The sequence below is a fragment of the Heterodontus francisci genome, chromosome 2 (assembly GCF_036365525.1).
Source record: "Heterodontus francisci isolate sHetFra1 chromosome 2, sHetFra1.hap1, whole genome shotgun sequence".
NCBI classification, from domain to species: Eukaryota; Metazoa; Chordata; class Chondrichthyes; order Heterodontiformes; family Heterodontidae; genus Heterodontus; species Heterodontus francisci.
This window is the reverse complement of record NC_090372.1, coordinates 82,914,379-82,929,657: the sequence shown is the minus strand read 5'-3', so window position 1 is coordinate 82,929,657 and position 15,279 is coordinate 82,914,379. Positions and strand designations below refer to the sequence as shown.

Sequence of the window (15,279 nt, the reverse complement as noted above, 5' to 3'; positions counted from 1 at the left end):
TCAGCAGCCTAGAAGTTGGCTCACGACCACCACCACCACCATCTTCTCAAGGGCAATTAGGGATGGGCAACAAATGCTGGCCTTGCCAGCAACACACACATCCCATGAATGAAAAAATAACAGCCATAACAGCTATTTCATTTCTATGTAGAGACTGAATGACTGAGGAAATATTTTCTTATTGCAAAGAAGCAGCAATTTTACCAGGATTAAAGCTATATTATGCTTGTGATAAAATAAAGATCATCTTTGATGTTAGTTTCACCTGGTTGGAATAGGAACTTCTGTAAGTCCTGTGAGAAGAATAGCAGGAGACAGACGAACAAAGGCTATGATGGGTCTCTCAAGGAAGTCCACCTCTCCCACTAAGACATTGGAAGCTTCAGCACCTGGTGGAATCTTTTTCATGAAGTTCATGTCCACCTACAAAGAAATGTGGAAGGTTTGGGACATGATTTTTTAACAATTCAAAATATTCTAGCAATACAGAAAACAATGAATTACTTCCTCAACATGAAATACAGCATGTTGATATGTCTAATCTAAAATTAACTTGAATGCATATGCTTTTGTTGTGCACATAACAAACCAAATTCAGACACATATACTAAGCCTTCATCTTCTAGAAATGAATTTTCATTACAATCTATATTGCCTATGAAAATAAAGCCCTGATTTAACTTCAATCAAGTATAAATTAGGTAAGGATCCAAATTGGGAACTTGCCCCAAACACTGGGCACCTTTGGGCTCAAGTCACTGAAGTACTTGTTAGTTTAAAGTTAAAATCCATCTTCAAAATTTGAACTGATAAAATCAAGCTTCCATTCAATAACACTTGACTTAATCCAGTTTAAGGGGCAAATTCATATGGAGGGGAAATATGCTTAATGTTAAAGATATTAGTATTACATTACATTTAATTTTCAAATATTCAAACATTTCTCATTAATTGCTGCAAATCCAATTTTCAACTAAAATTCACATTAATTCAACACAGCTAAACTAACAACTGCTGTACATTTACTCATGCTGATATATAACCATCACCACGCAAAACTGAAGATTTGACACAGGCCAATATTAAAAACACACACACATACAAACCAAAACAATGTCAACAATAGTACATCAGAAGCCACAGAACTAAAAACTTACTGTAGACCTCTTGAGTCTCATACCAAGCGTGACACAACTACAGTGCCAGGACTCAGACTCCAGTCCAACCAGGAGTCAAGGAAAGCGCGTTAAAAAAAGGCCAATGAAAGAAAAGCAAAAAGGGAAAAACAAGAAAAAAAGTCATAATACAGATGCAGGTACAAGGATACCTGCTTCAAGCTGTAGGCTAAATAATTTGCAAGAGAACCAACAATTCACATGATCTAACTACAGCTAAGAAAAAGTTTCATCACAAATTAAACATGAAATTTTCAGCCAACTCTGGGAAAAGTAGCAATTGTAGATCATACTGACAAAGAAAATGTTATTCCTATAATTAACTAAACAATTTTATCACAAAGTACAATATATTTTTGTTATGAACAACTTTAGAATCTCACAAACATTATTCAAACCTGACTGGTTGATTGAATTCCATGAACTACATGATCCCAATCCAACATGAACTATGGTATTCCATAAAGAATTTAATAATTTTTACCTAAACACAGCTTACAATATTCAGTATTTAAAAAAAACATATTTATCCTGATCTTTTTGAAAGCATTTAACTAATACAAACATTAGCTACTTTTGATCAATCTGCAATGCACAAAAGAATGGGATAGATTTTCAACGTGCTGACCAGGCATAACACTTGTGACGCGGGCCCAGTGTCCATTATCAACATTGCCCAATTTTCATTTCCATTGATTTCACTGGATATGAAAACCAGGTGGATTCTATAACAGGTGCTAATCTGTAATGCCAGTTTTGCCCCTGAGCAACATGTGGAAGATCTACTCCAATGAGTCTTACATCTAGATTTGCTTTAAATAATTTTGACAAACAACCAAATACATACTGTTAGATGAAAAGGAGTGCTGTGCCATTGGAGTAATAAAACACTACTGATGCAGACTGAGAGCATGCTCAAGATTGCAGGATTTAGATTTAGAGATACAGCACTGAAACAGGCCCTTCGGCCCAAGTCTGTGCCGACCATTAACCACCCATTTATACTAATCCTACACTAATCCCATATTTCTACCACATCCTCAACCGTCCCTATATTCCCCTACCACCTACCTATACTAGGGGCAATTTATAATGGCCAATTTACCCATCAACCTGCAAGTCTTTTGGCTGTGGGAGGAAACCGGAGCACCCGGAGGAAACCCATGCAGACACAGGGAGAACTTGCAAACTCCACACAGGCAGTACCCAGAATTGATCCTGGGTCGCTGGAGTTGTGAGGCTGCGGTGCTAACCACTGCGCCACTGTGCTTTCATCTAACAAAGTCACAGTTCTAGCCATAAATTTCAGAAAAATTTGCAAGGGTCTGCATGGGCATAGTAAACAGAGATTCAGTCAGAGCACATGCCATTAAAATGAACCCACCCAATTTCCCTTCATTAAAATAGAAAACTGGTGGGTTGCTTTATACTACCATATGCTCCGACCTGCCTAATTTTCCAATTTTTTTGGCACTTGTGGCTTGGCCATGATCCAAGTTACATACAAGCGTACTACAACCAGAGTCAATGATATGGACAGACAGATATGAGCAAAATCTACCATGGTGCTGCCAGCAGTAATCAGAAGACACTCCATTTTATAAGGGCAGGAACATTACACATTGCAATGTACAATGTATTATTGTGCTGCTATGGAGTAATTTCGCATAATTTGGTGTCCCCTTAAAACATAAGGTCAATTAAAAGCTAACCGGTCTTGGGTAGATTCTCAGATCAATTAGTCAGTGATTGTTCTTGTTTGGTAAGTATATTCGAAGGAAAATTTCCAATCTGTTTTCCCAGATGAGGCAGTTACTTTTAAAGTCTGTACCAACAGTCCAAGTCAAATAATCTTACTTTTACATTATGTCTCATTGCCTCTTAGCATATTAGTGCACATTCCTTTATCTTACTAAAAATAAGTTCAATTGAGTCTCTCGATAACTTAGAGACCTATATATCATAATCATCTGCAGTGCTTTTCTCTGGAGTGTCTCTAATGCATTAATTTTCTTTTAAAAGTAGGTAGTTCAAGCAGCATTTGCAAATATGGAAATTGATAAAATTACACCAATATATGTTGCATCTATGGTTAACACCTATAGACAAAGCATTTTCACCTTTCTTTTTAGACTTTAAAAGTGAAAATCTTTCCGGATGCCAGCAGGTACAACACCATGGTGCCTCTAAGCCAGCCTGCACACAAGACATATTGTCAGTTAAAAGTCCCAAGAGGTTGCCTTGGCAGATTTGGCCACCTATGTGAGTGAAAAGATTCTCCTAGATCTTGGTAAGATAATTGGAGAGTTGGAAGCTCCAACAACTGCACCTAGACAGTAAGTGCCCGAGGATACCACTGCCAATACAGCCTGATTCAGTAATCCATGAAACACAGAAGTTTACCATGCCAATAAACTGATAATTGACCTTCAGCAACTACATGGATATAAAACAAGCTCAAACATTACAGTGAACTGAAATAAATTATGTATAAGGAAATAGGGTTATCTTTGATGTCAAACTTTGGTTTAAAAATAGCTCCAATGGAATATTATAGAAATGTTAAAAAATGTGATAAGTCAGTCAGTAATTCCGCATCATTATTTTTGACACTTTAGGTCCAAATAATTACCTTGCTGAAGTCCACTGTGCTGTTTTCTCTACTTGCGCTATTACCCATTGTTTTGTTTTCAATACTCTTAGTCTCCAAGATACCTGGTGCAGATTGGGGAGATGCTAGAAGTCCTGTTTATTTTAAGATGTATGGAAAAAAATGTTAGCAAAGTATACATAAAGGGTTATATATAGAGTCAAACATCATAAACCAAACCATTTGATTGTTAGATATGGTAGCACACAGTGTTGCAGCAATCTGTAGAACTTAAGCATACATTAACAAGTGTTATTCAGTGGCATGTTCACTTAAAAATACTAATCAGTAAAGATACAGTTTGGTGCTTGGTGCAAATGTATTATATGACCTCAAAGTATTAAGCCATTCAAGAATATTTTTTCCATTATGTGTCATTCCTTATTTTTAAAATTTGGACAAGAGCACACAGTAAGCTGAGATATAAGGACCTGTAAATAGAACAAATCAAGATTCAAACCGAATAAAGTATATTAAAAGAGTTAGTTGCTTATTTGTATGTTTTTGAGAGGAAAGCATGAGAATTGGAGTTGGGGAATGAGGGAATACTCTAATTACACATCTAATGCAGTACTGCAATGAGGGGTTCATTATTTTTCCAACTATCAGTTTTCAATCCAGCTCGCAAATTAATCCCCATTTCCAAGAGACTGGATCATCTTCAAAAGCCTCAAAACATAAGTTTATTAAGAGTTTTCTTAAACTCCAAGGATACCAAATCCAGTGGGTAGCCTTTCCCTAGTAATCATAGACATAGTCAAAGGATTCTAATAGATTTGACACATGGCCTATTGAGACTGAAGTGTTGACCATTTCAGATAATTATGTTGCTAAATGCCCCATTTATCTACCTTACTGCAAGTGTAATAGGCTAACTGATCCATTATTTCCAGATTAATGCTTGATTGCTGTTTTGGTACAATGTATGTCAGTCAAGAGCGACGTCTCAATTCATTCCATCTTCGCTGCCTCTGGAGAATCCTTGGCATCAGGTGGCAGGACTGTATCTCCAACACAGAAGTCCTCAAGGCGGCCAACATCCCCAGCATATACAGCTACTGGGCCAGCGGTGCTCGAGATGGCTTAGCCATGTGGGCCGCATGGAAGATGGCAGGATCCCCAAGGACGCATTGTACAGCGAGCTCGTCACTGGTATCAGACCCACCGGCCGTCCATGTCTCCGCTCTAAAGACGTCTGCAAACGCGACATGAAGTCCTGTGACATTGATCACAAGTCATGGGAGTCAGTTGCCAGCGACCGCCAGAGCTGGCAGGCAGCCATAAAGGCGGGGCTAAAGTGTGGCAAGTCGAAGAGACTTGCAGTTGGCAGGAAAAAAGACAGAAGCACAAGGGGAGAGCCAACTGTGTAACAGCCCCGACAACCAATTTTATCTGTAGCACCTGTGGAAGAGTCTGTCGCTCTAGAATTGGCCTTTATAGACACTCCAGGCGCTGCTTCACAATCCAATGACCACCTCCAGGCGCATACCCATTGTCTCTCGAGGCAAGGAGGCCAAAGAAGGAGAGGGCTATTTTCATATTAGAGACTAGTTTCATATTGTTAGGCATTAAGGCAGTTATACAACAAGTACATGAACCTCCCAACCAGCTGGGAACAACATATTCCATGAAACAACATTCAAAGCCATCTCATGGACTAAAAGAAGGTACCTGACCTATGTTAATACATTGTAAAACAAAGTAAATAGCAGAAAATTAAGCTCAAGTGCAAGAAAACCATGTCACCTAGTTGCAAATAAATTAATTGTTTCACAAAAGGGGAGGCAGTGGCATAGTGATATTGTCACTGGACCAGCAACCCAGAGACCCATGACAGAAGGTGGAATTTGAATTCAATTAATAAAAATCTGGAATTAAAAAGCTAGTCTGATGATGGCCATAAAACCATTGTCGATAGTTGTAAAAACCCATCTGGTTCACTAATGTCCTTTAGGGAAGGAAATCTGCTGTCCTCACCTGGTATTGCCTACATGTGACTCCAGACCCACCAGTAATGTGGTTGACTCTTAGATTCCCTCTGAAATGGCCGAGCAAGCCACTTCGTTGTATCAAACCGCTACAAAGTCTAAGAAAAGGAATGAAACCAGACGGACCACCTGGCATCAACCTAGGCACTGGAAACAACAATGGCAAGCCCAACCCTGTTGGCCTGGCAAAGTCCTCCTTACTGACTGGGGGCTTGTGCCAAAGTGGCGAGAGCTATCCCACAGATTAATCAAGCAACAGCCTCACATAGGCATACTTACGGAATCATACCTTACAATGTCCCAGACACTATCACCACCATCCCTGGGTACATCCTGTCCCACCAGCAGGCCAGACCCAACAAAAGTGGAGGCACAGTGGTATACAGTCAGGAGGGAGTTGCCCCGAGAGTCCTCAACATCGACTCCAGACCCCATGAAGTCTCATGGCATCAGGTCAAACCTGGGCAAGGAAACCTCCTGCTGATTACCACCTACCACCACCGCCCGCAACCCCCGCCCCCCCACCCTCAGCTGATGAATCAGTACTCCATGTTGAACAGCAGTTGGAGGAAGCACTGAGGGTGGCAAGGGCACAGAATGTACTCTGGGTGGGGGACCATTACTGACCAAGCTGGCCAAGTCCTAAAGGACATAGCTGCTAGACTGGGTCTGCTGCAGGTGGTGAGGGAACCAACAAGAGGGAAAAATGTACTTGACCTTGTCCTCACCAATTGGCCTACCGCAGATGCATCTGTCCATGACAATATTGGTAGGAGTGACCACTGTACAATCCTTGTGGGGACAAAGTCCCGTCTTCACATTGAGGATACCCACCGTGCTAAAGGGGATAGATTTCAAGAACAGATCTAACAATGTAAAACTAGGCATCCGTGAGGCGCTGTGGACCTTCAGCAGTAGCAGAATTGTACTCAACCATAATCTGTAACCTCATGGCCTGACATATCTCCCACTTTACCATTACCATCAAGCCAGGAGACCAACCCTGGTTCAATGTCGAGTTTAGAAGGGAATGCCAGGAGAAGCACCAGGCATACCTCAAAATGGAGTGTCAACCTGAAGCTACAACCCAGGATTACTTGCATGCCAAACAGCATAAACGGCATGCAATAGACAGAGCTAAGCAATCCCATAACCAATGGATGAGATCTAAATTCTGCAGTCCTGCCACATTCAGTCTTGAATGGTGGTGGACAATTAAACGACTAACTGGAAGAGGTGGTTCCACAAATATCCCCATCCTCAATGATGGGGGAGCCCAGCACATCAGTGCAAAAGATAAGGCTGAAGCATTTGCAACAGTCTTCAGCCAGATGTGCCGAGTTGCTGATCCATTTCGGCCTCCTCCTGAAGTCCCCAGCATCACAGATGCCAGTCTTCAGCCAATTCAATCCACGCCGCGTGATATCAAGAAATAACAGAAGGCAACGGATACTGCCAAGGCTATGGGCCCTCTCAACATTCCAGCAATAGTAGTGAAGACCTGTGCTCCATCCAGAACTTGCCACGCCCCAAGCCAAGCTGTCCCAGTACAGCTACAACACTGGCATTTACCCAGCAATGTGGAAAATTGCCCAGGTATGTGCTGCACACAAAAACCAGGACGAGTCCAACCCAGCCAATTACCGTCCCATCTGTCTACTCTCAATCATTAGTAAAGTGATGGAAGGCGTCATCAACAGTTCTAACAAGCGGCACTTGCTTTGCAATAACCTGCTCAGTGACACTCAGTTTGGGTTCCGCCAGGGCCACTCAGCTCCTGACCTCATTACAGCCTTGGTTCAAACATGGACAAAAGAGCTGAACTCGAGAGGTGAGAGAGATTGACTGCCCTTGACATCAAGGCAAGATTTGACTGGGTATGGCATCAAGAAGCCCTCGCAAAGCTGGAGTCAATGGGAATCAGGGGGAAAACTGTCTGCTGGTTGGAGTCATAGCAACGCAAAGGAAGATGGTTGTAGTTTTTGGAGGTCAATCATCTTAGATCCAGGATATCACTGGAGGAGTTCTTCAGGGTAGTGTCCTAGGCCCAATCATCTTCAGCTGTGTCATCAATGACCTTCCTTCAATCATAAGGTCAGAAGTGGGGATGTTCGCTGATGATTGCGCAATGTTCAGCGCCATTCGCGATTCCTCAGATACTGAAGCAGTCTGTGTACAAATGTTGCAAGACCTGGATAACATCCAGGCCTGGGCTGATATGTGGCAAGTAACATTCGCAATAACCATCTCCCCTTGACATTCAATGGCATTACAACCACTGAACCCCCCACTATCAACATCCTGGGGGTTACCATTGACCAGAAACTGAACTGGAGTAGCCATATAAATACCGTGGCTACAAGAGTAGGTCAGAGGCTAGGAATCTGGTGGCGAGTAACTGATCTCCTGACTCCCCAAAGCCTGTCCACTATCTACAAGGCACAAGTCAGGTGGAATACTCTCCACTTGCCTGGATGAGTGTAGCTCCAACAACACTCAAGAAACTTAACACCATCCAGGACAAAGCAGCCTGCTTGATTGGCACCCCATTCACAAACATTCACTCTCTCCATCACTGACGCACAGTGGTAGTAGTGTGCACCATCTACAAGATGCACTGCAGCAACACGCCAAGACTCCTTAGCGCCTTCCAAACCTGCAACCTCTACCAACTAGAAGGACAAGGCAGCAGATGCATGGGAACACCACCACCTGAAAGTCCCCTCCAAGCCACACACCACCCTGACTTGGAACTATATTGCCATTCTTTCACTGTCGCTGGGTCAAAATCCTGGAACTCCCTTCCCAACATCTTTGTAGGTGTACCTACCCACATGGACTGCAGCGATTCAAGAAGGCAGCACACCACCACCTTCGCAAGGGCAATTAGGGATGGACAATAAATGCTGACCTAGCCAGTGATGCCCACATCCCATGAATGAATGAAAAACAAATGTTGCCCTTGCATCAATTTTCAATGATGTCCTTTAGAATTGTGAACAAGGATAATGCAATAAGTAAAGTTTGGTGCATATATTGTACTGCACAAAGTACAAGAAATAATTAATACTGGATAGCTTTTAGTGATATGTACAAGCATGTGCACAAGGACACTCAAAGCCTTTTGCTCCTCCATAGCTTCCTCGCATCATTAAGAAAATATTCCAATTTGTCTTTCTCGGATCCAAAGTAGATGACCTCACACTGAACTCTATTTGCTACAGTTTTGTCTAGTCACTTAGCCTGTCTATGTCCCTGTGTAACTTTCTACCCTCATCCACACAATTTACTGTGCTTTTTAACTTACTGTCATCTGCAAATTTGGATACACAACTCTCAATTCCTTTATCCAAGTCCTTAATAAATGGTGAAAAGCAGAGGCTACAGTACATATCCATAAGGGACAGGACTTATCACATCCTGCCAATCAGAAAACATTCCCCATAAGGTTACCTCCAATTTTCTGCTGGACTTCCATTTAAAAATATTAATTCTTTTTTTAAAAAATCATTACTCTATACTTGGCTGAAGAGAGCCAAGACCCTGTTATACTAGTTTCTGTTACCAAGAACTTGATGATTTTGGTTCTGTACTGGCTACAAGTAATTTACTGTTTTTTAAAATCATGGAATGGTACAACTGTTCAACAAAAGACATTTTATACATGCACAAGAATTATTCCACCCTGCAGTGTGCAACAAAGCAGTGGAGGCAATGCAACATTGTATATTATACTCAGAGTTCAGTCCTCCTAAATGGAAATGGATTAGACATCATGCTATACATGGATACCGGACAATCGAGTCAGTTGGATTTATTTATTTTGGTACTGGTTACTTCAGAAAGAAGCCATGATGTTTAGTTGTACGATACTATGGGAACTAAGTCTTAATTGTTCCCAGCTTTCCTAGCTCCACAAGTATAATACAACTGCAGCACAAGTTTCCTATATTTCAATCAGCAGTCGGTAAACTCACAATTCAACCTACTGGCAAAATATTGTTAAGAGTCACCAATGCAGTTAGTGGTTGCCATAAGGCAAGCAGTAACATCCAATATGAAAGCAGATTTAATTGTGCTATTACGTAGGTGAAGTGATAAATAATTGATACAGGAACTAGATTTTGAAGTGTTCTGCGAACAAAATAAGGGGATAATAAACTTTGTTTTTTGGTGATCCATCTACTGATAACCAAGTAATGTCACATTTCCAGTCATTTGCTGCTACACACACTTCAGTTCTGCATCAATTTTTAATACTGTTTAATCAAAATAACCCCACTCCCACAGCACTCAATACAGGCTAGTTGAGTAATAAGTTCATATCAGTTTTGATTAAAAATGAACACATCTATTATGAAAAAAGTTGACATTGATGGCAGTGATTAAATCTTAGGATTTCGAAGTTTGTGAATCATTTACAGTTTAGATAGGAGCTGTTTCATTAGATGACTCAACAGTAGCAAATTGTTCACAAAGACTATTTCTTGTACAGTCTGATTTCTGACACATATTTTCCCTTTTAATGTAAAGTTACCATCTAACGATTTGTGTGGAATTGAAGAGTAGGAAAAATATAACTTCTGATCACAAATAAATCTTTACTAAAAATATCTATTTTTAAAAAGTGTGAAGGTAGAAAACAAGATAAATAAATGTTTAGTCAGTAAAGGTCTTACACAACTTGTAAAAATTCTGATCTATTGCCATCATTGATAAATATAAAATTTAAACGACAACAGTAGATGAGGTTTTCTACAAATAGAAGGGTGAAAGCAGGAAGGAGTAGTGGGGAGGAAAGTGGAAAGGGAGGAAGGCAGGCAGACATTAGGGATAAAGGAAGGCAGACAGGAACAGTGACGACAGCAGCAGCAGCACCACCACCACCAGTAGCTCCCGTCACAGCACCTTTACTGTAGTAAAATGTCCCAAGTTGTTTCACAGGAGCATTAGCAAATGACATTTGATACTTAGCCATGTAAGGAGATAGCAGGGTTGAAAACTAAAAGCTTTGTTGAAAAGGTCAGTTTTAAGGAGCATCTTAAAAGGAGGAAGAGAGGTAGAGAGGCACAGAGTTTAGGGAGGGACTTCCAGAGCTTAAGGCCTAGGCAGCTGAAAGTTCAGCTGTCAAAGGTAGAGCGAATAAAACTGGGGATGCGCAAGAGGCCAGAATTGGAGTAGCGCAGATATCTGAGGGTTTTAGAGCTGCAGGAAATTGCATACACAGAGAAGGGCAGGACTATAGAAGGATTTGAAAAAAAGATGAGAATTTTAAAACAGAGGTATTGTTTAACCGGGAATTAATGTAGGTCAGCAAGTACAGGGATGGTAGGTGAACAGGACTTGGTACGAGTTAGGATAAGGAGCCAGCAATGTGTTGGAATATTCAAGCCTAGAGGTGGCAAAGACATGGAAGAGGATCTCAGAACCAGTTGAGCTGAGGTAGGGGCGAAGTCAGCCCATGTCACAAAGGTAGAACTAGGCAGCCTTACTGATGCTGCGGATGCGTGGTCGGAAGCTCATCCTGGTCTGGTTCAACCTCTGTCAGTTGCCAAGGAGAAAACAGTTGGCGGCTAGGAAACAGAATTTGTGACAGGGACCGAAGACAATGGCTTTGATCTTCCCAACATTTAGCTGATGCAAATATCTGCTCATCCAGTACTAGCTGTTGGGAAAATAGTCTGACAATTTAGAGGCACTACAGTGGTCGAGAGAGGTGGTGATGGGTATAACTGGACAATATCAGCATACATGTGGAACCTGACTCTGTATTTTTGGATAATGTTGTGAAGTGACAGCATGTAGATAAGAAATAGGAGGGGGCCAAGGATAGATTCTCGGGGGACACCAAAAGTAATGTTGTGGCAGCCTGAAGAGAAGCCATTGCAAGTGATCTTCTGGCTACAACAATAAGGGAACCAGGTTAAGTGCAGTTCAACCAAGCTGGACGACGGTGGAGAAACATTGGAGTAGGATGGTGCAGTCAACTGTGTCCAAGGCTGCAGCAGGTCGAGAAGGACAAGGGGGAATAGATTACCAAAGTCAAAGTCACATAGGATGTCATTTGTGATTTTGATGAGAATCATTTCGGTACTGTGGAAGGAGCGGAAACCTAATTGGAGGGACTTGGATATGGAATTCCGAGAAAGATGGGAACAGGTCTGGGAGGTGACAATGCCATTCATGGACTTTGGAGGAAGGGAAGGTTGTTGATGTGATGGCAATTTGCAAGGATGGGTTGTCCTTTTTGAGGAGAAGGTTGATGATGACAGATTTAAAGAGGGAGACTGTACCTGAGGTGAGAACTGTTAACAAGAAGGGGAGGAGGAAGGGACAGAAGGGGAGGAGCAGAGTGAAAGGGAGAAAAGAAAGGCACTTCAGGCAATATAGAGCTTTTCCATCATAGGAGCATCGTTCGCGCACACGCACACACAACCTTTTTAAACTAGCTTGAACAAGTTTCTGAATGTGTAAAAATCACAAATCATAGGAACCATAAGTCTTTTCAACTACATGGACAAAAACATTCAACCTCTATACAAATGCTATATATAGTAAAATATCATTGTTCTGGATGATTATGTAGGATAAAACAATGGTGCAATCTTATTAAAATGGAATCTACACAGTGCCCATATCTCAGCTTAAAAAAACAAAGCATGTACATACAACTTTCTGTCAATGACGTTGGATAAAACTTGTCAACCTTAAATCTCAAGTAATTAATGGCACATAATGTATACGATTTAGTTACCATACTGAAAAATGGTGTAACTGTTGCATGCAAAAGCCATGGAAGTGAAATTTGATTTACAAAAATATTAATAATGTGAAGTATTTTATTTCTTTCACAGTGGAATATTAGTTGACTGCAATAAACTGCTTTCAAACGGTTACCAAGGCATGCTATGTGGCGTAACCATACTCCACTACTAGTGCTCCACATGCACAAAGCTGTACAACTATTTTATATTTGCCTGCTTTGTGTTCATCACATTCTTCATGTGTTTTCACCTGTCCTTCTTGTACCTCAAATTCTTCATCAGGGGGGTGAACTATCACATCAGGAATATCCTCACCAGCACAAGACACCAGCAACTGACTTTGACCCTGAAAGCGATGCTCGGGTTTTGGACTGGAGGGTGGTGTATTTTGAGGGGTAGGAACGGGACTTGCACACCTTGAACCTGCTAGAGATCCACCCTTGGAACCAGGCATAAAGGAGCCAAATGGAACAGAAAAACGAGAAGCTCCTCTTAATGAAAGACTTGAAGCAGAGAGACCAGCACGGAGTGAAAGGCGGGAGGCAGAAAGGCCCTCCCCTACCATAAAAATAAAAAAAAGAAAAGAAAACATAAATAGGATTTAAGGAGCTAAAGATAACAATGCAAGTAGAAATAAATCTATTAAACCAGATAAAGATCTGTTGTGACTAGTTGAATCATGCTTTGAAAATATGAAATGCATTGGTGAGTAAGTAAATAATACAACAAACTGCATACATATTCCAAAGCAAACAATTAGATGAAGTAGAGGTTAGTCTTTTGAAAAGGTGACAGTCCATTAAAAGCTTGATCAATGAGAGATTTTGTAGTTTTCCATTTAAATTGCAATTTAAAAAATAAATTTTTCATTTTTACAAATTATAAATTATTGAGTTTGGTACATCCTACCACATCCCATTGAGAATTCCTATGGAACCCTTTTCCCATTGTACCTGTAGATAACGCTGGCTTAATAAGACTTCCCACTTGTTATAAGACAATCTGCAATGATCAGTGATGTAGTCTGACTGCTCAAATTGTCTGTCTGTTGTAGTTCTGCTGATCGCTTTTTAAAATTTTTCAAATTTCAATGTGTCATCTACTTTGGTAGAACTGCTTACCTTTCCGGTTTTTTTGGTCAACTTTTTCCACGGCTTTCAGATCACTGCTTCACTTGCTATTGCCTCACTCCTCTATTTCATTCCTTCAATATCCTCTTTTCCCCAAAATTTTGGCCCATTCAAGTCTCCCATCTGATTAATTTGGTTCCCTCAGGGGCTGTCAAGCCATTCTCAACCTGCAGTATGCTCCAGCAGCCCTGGTCTGGCCTATTTATAGGATCTTACTGCCACACGAGCACTAGAATCAACTGATTTCCAAAAACAAATTTACCACCCCCCCTTTGCCATTCTCCCTGCCTCTTTTGGTCTCCAACATGCGAGTTCTCCCTTGGCTCTGGTCCAATTATCCTGCCGCTTCTCCACTTGATCTAATGATTCCACTTGGTCTTGATGCTCTGAGTGTAATACCATAATTTTAAAGTCTCCACCTTTGATCATTTGAAATAAAAGATAAATAAGGAACCCTTTACATAGGAGAATCAAAATCTGTGCTTGATATCCTTTATACCAATTTTCACAAATTCAATGTTATCATTACCACATAAGCAGTTACTCTGACAAGTAATTTTAAACTTAAATACTTTACAGTACCAATTAAACAAACCTGCTGTACACTGTTTAGAGTTAAAATATGCATCCGCATAAGTTAAAGAATTATACTGTGACAAGCAAATCTCAAATTCCCAGTAAAAGGCCAACTCACTAGCTATTTTCACTGAAATAATTTGCTCAGTTAAGCAACATCTGCTACTTTAAAAAAAAGGTTTCTAGAAAGGAAAACAAAGAATACAATCTACAGTTACTCTGTGAATTTGTACTAAGTATTTTGGGCAGTGGATTGTGTATCGATACATTGCAGTTAGTAATACAGCTACAATTTGTGCAAACTAAAAGAATTACACGAATTAGCCACAGACTTCTCTGCATTACTAAATAAATGGACCGCAGCAAATCTGAACAAATGATATGCATGTGCCAGGAGTAAACAAAGTATTAGACTCCCAGCATCTAAAACAATATTTGCAAAAGCACACACTGAGAGCTTATTTTGTCAGGTGTCATTTATGACCAACTGGTAGAAAACATGGTTACTGAACAGATATTTAGACACACTGTTCACTCAGCCATTGGAAAAGATGCATGAAAACCAGAACAGCAGGAAAACATGCTGCTACATAGTGATTCCTAGCTACATGCAATTAAAAAAAAACTGGAAAATAAAGAACTGACTGCAATACGTAGCAAGACAAAAGCTAAAAGTAGTCTCTTTGATCAAAGTTTGTAAATACCAGTTTATTCTAGTGCCATTATTCTGGACAGATGGAAAGAAATTGGATACTACAAAACATCTCACCGTTTCGCTCAAGCAAGTGGGGATCAGAATGTTTCTTGCCTATATCTGCGAAGGAGCGGACAATAGGGATGCGGTTACTCAGTTTCTTCTCACTCTGGTGATGGTGCTTTTTCAGCAATGCTTCCCGCACTTTGTCTCGCATGGTCTCATCCAGCTGTTCAGAAGCTATCATGTTGTCCAATACCATATCTGTAATACAAATACAAGAGCAAACAAGGAGAGAGAAA

General features: G+C 40.7%; 1 protein-coding gene across 1 annotated transcript in view; it reads right to left on the bottom strand.

Annotated features, from left to right (window-relative positions):
- The window catches only part of LOC137380633 (sodium bicarbonate cotransporter 3-like), a 249,305-nt gene that overhangs the window by 135,828 nt on the left and 98,198 nt on the right, over window positions 1-15,279 (bottom strand). The window contains exons 6-8 of the mRNA XM_068052777.1: window positions 15,053-15,241; window positions 3,808-3,920; window positions 266-423 (exon numbers count right to left, since the gene is read on the bottom strand). Coding sequence (XP_067908878.1) covers window positions 266-423; window positions 3,808-3,920; window positions 15,053-15,241 — 460 coding nt within the window. The remainder of the gene's footprint in view (window positions 1-265; window positions 424-3,807; window positions 3,921-15,052; window positions 15,242-15,279) is intronic.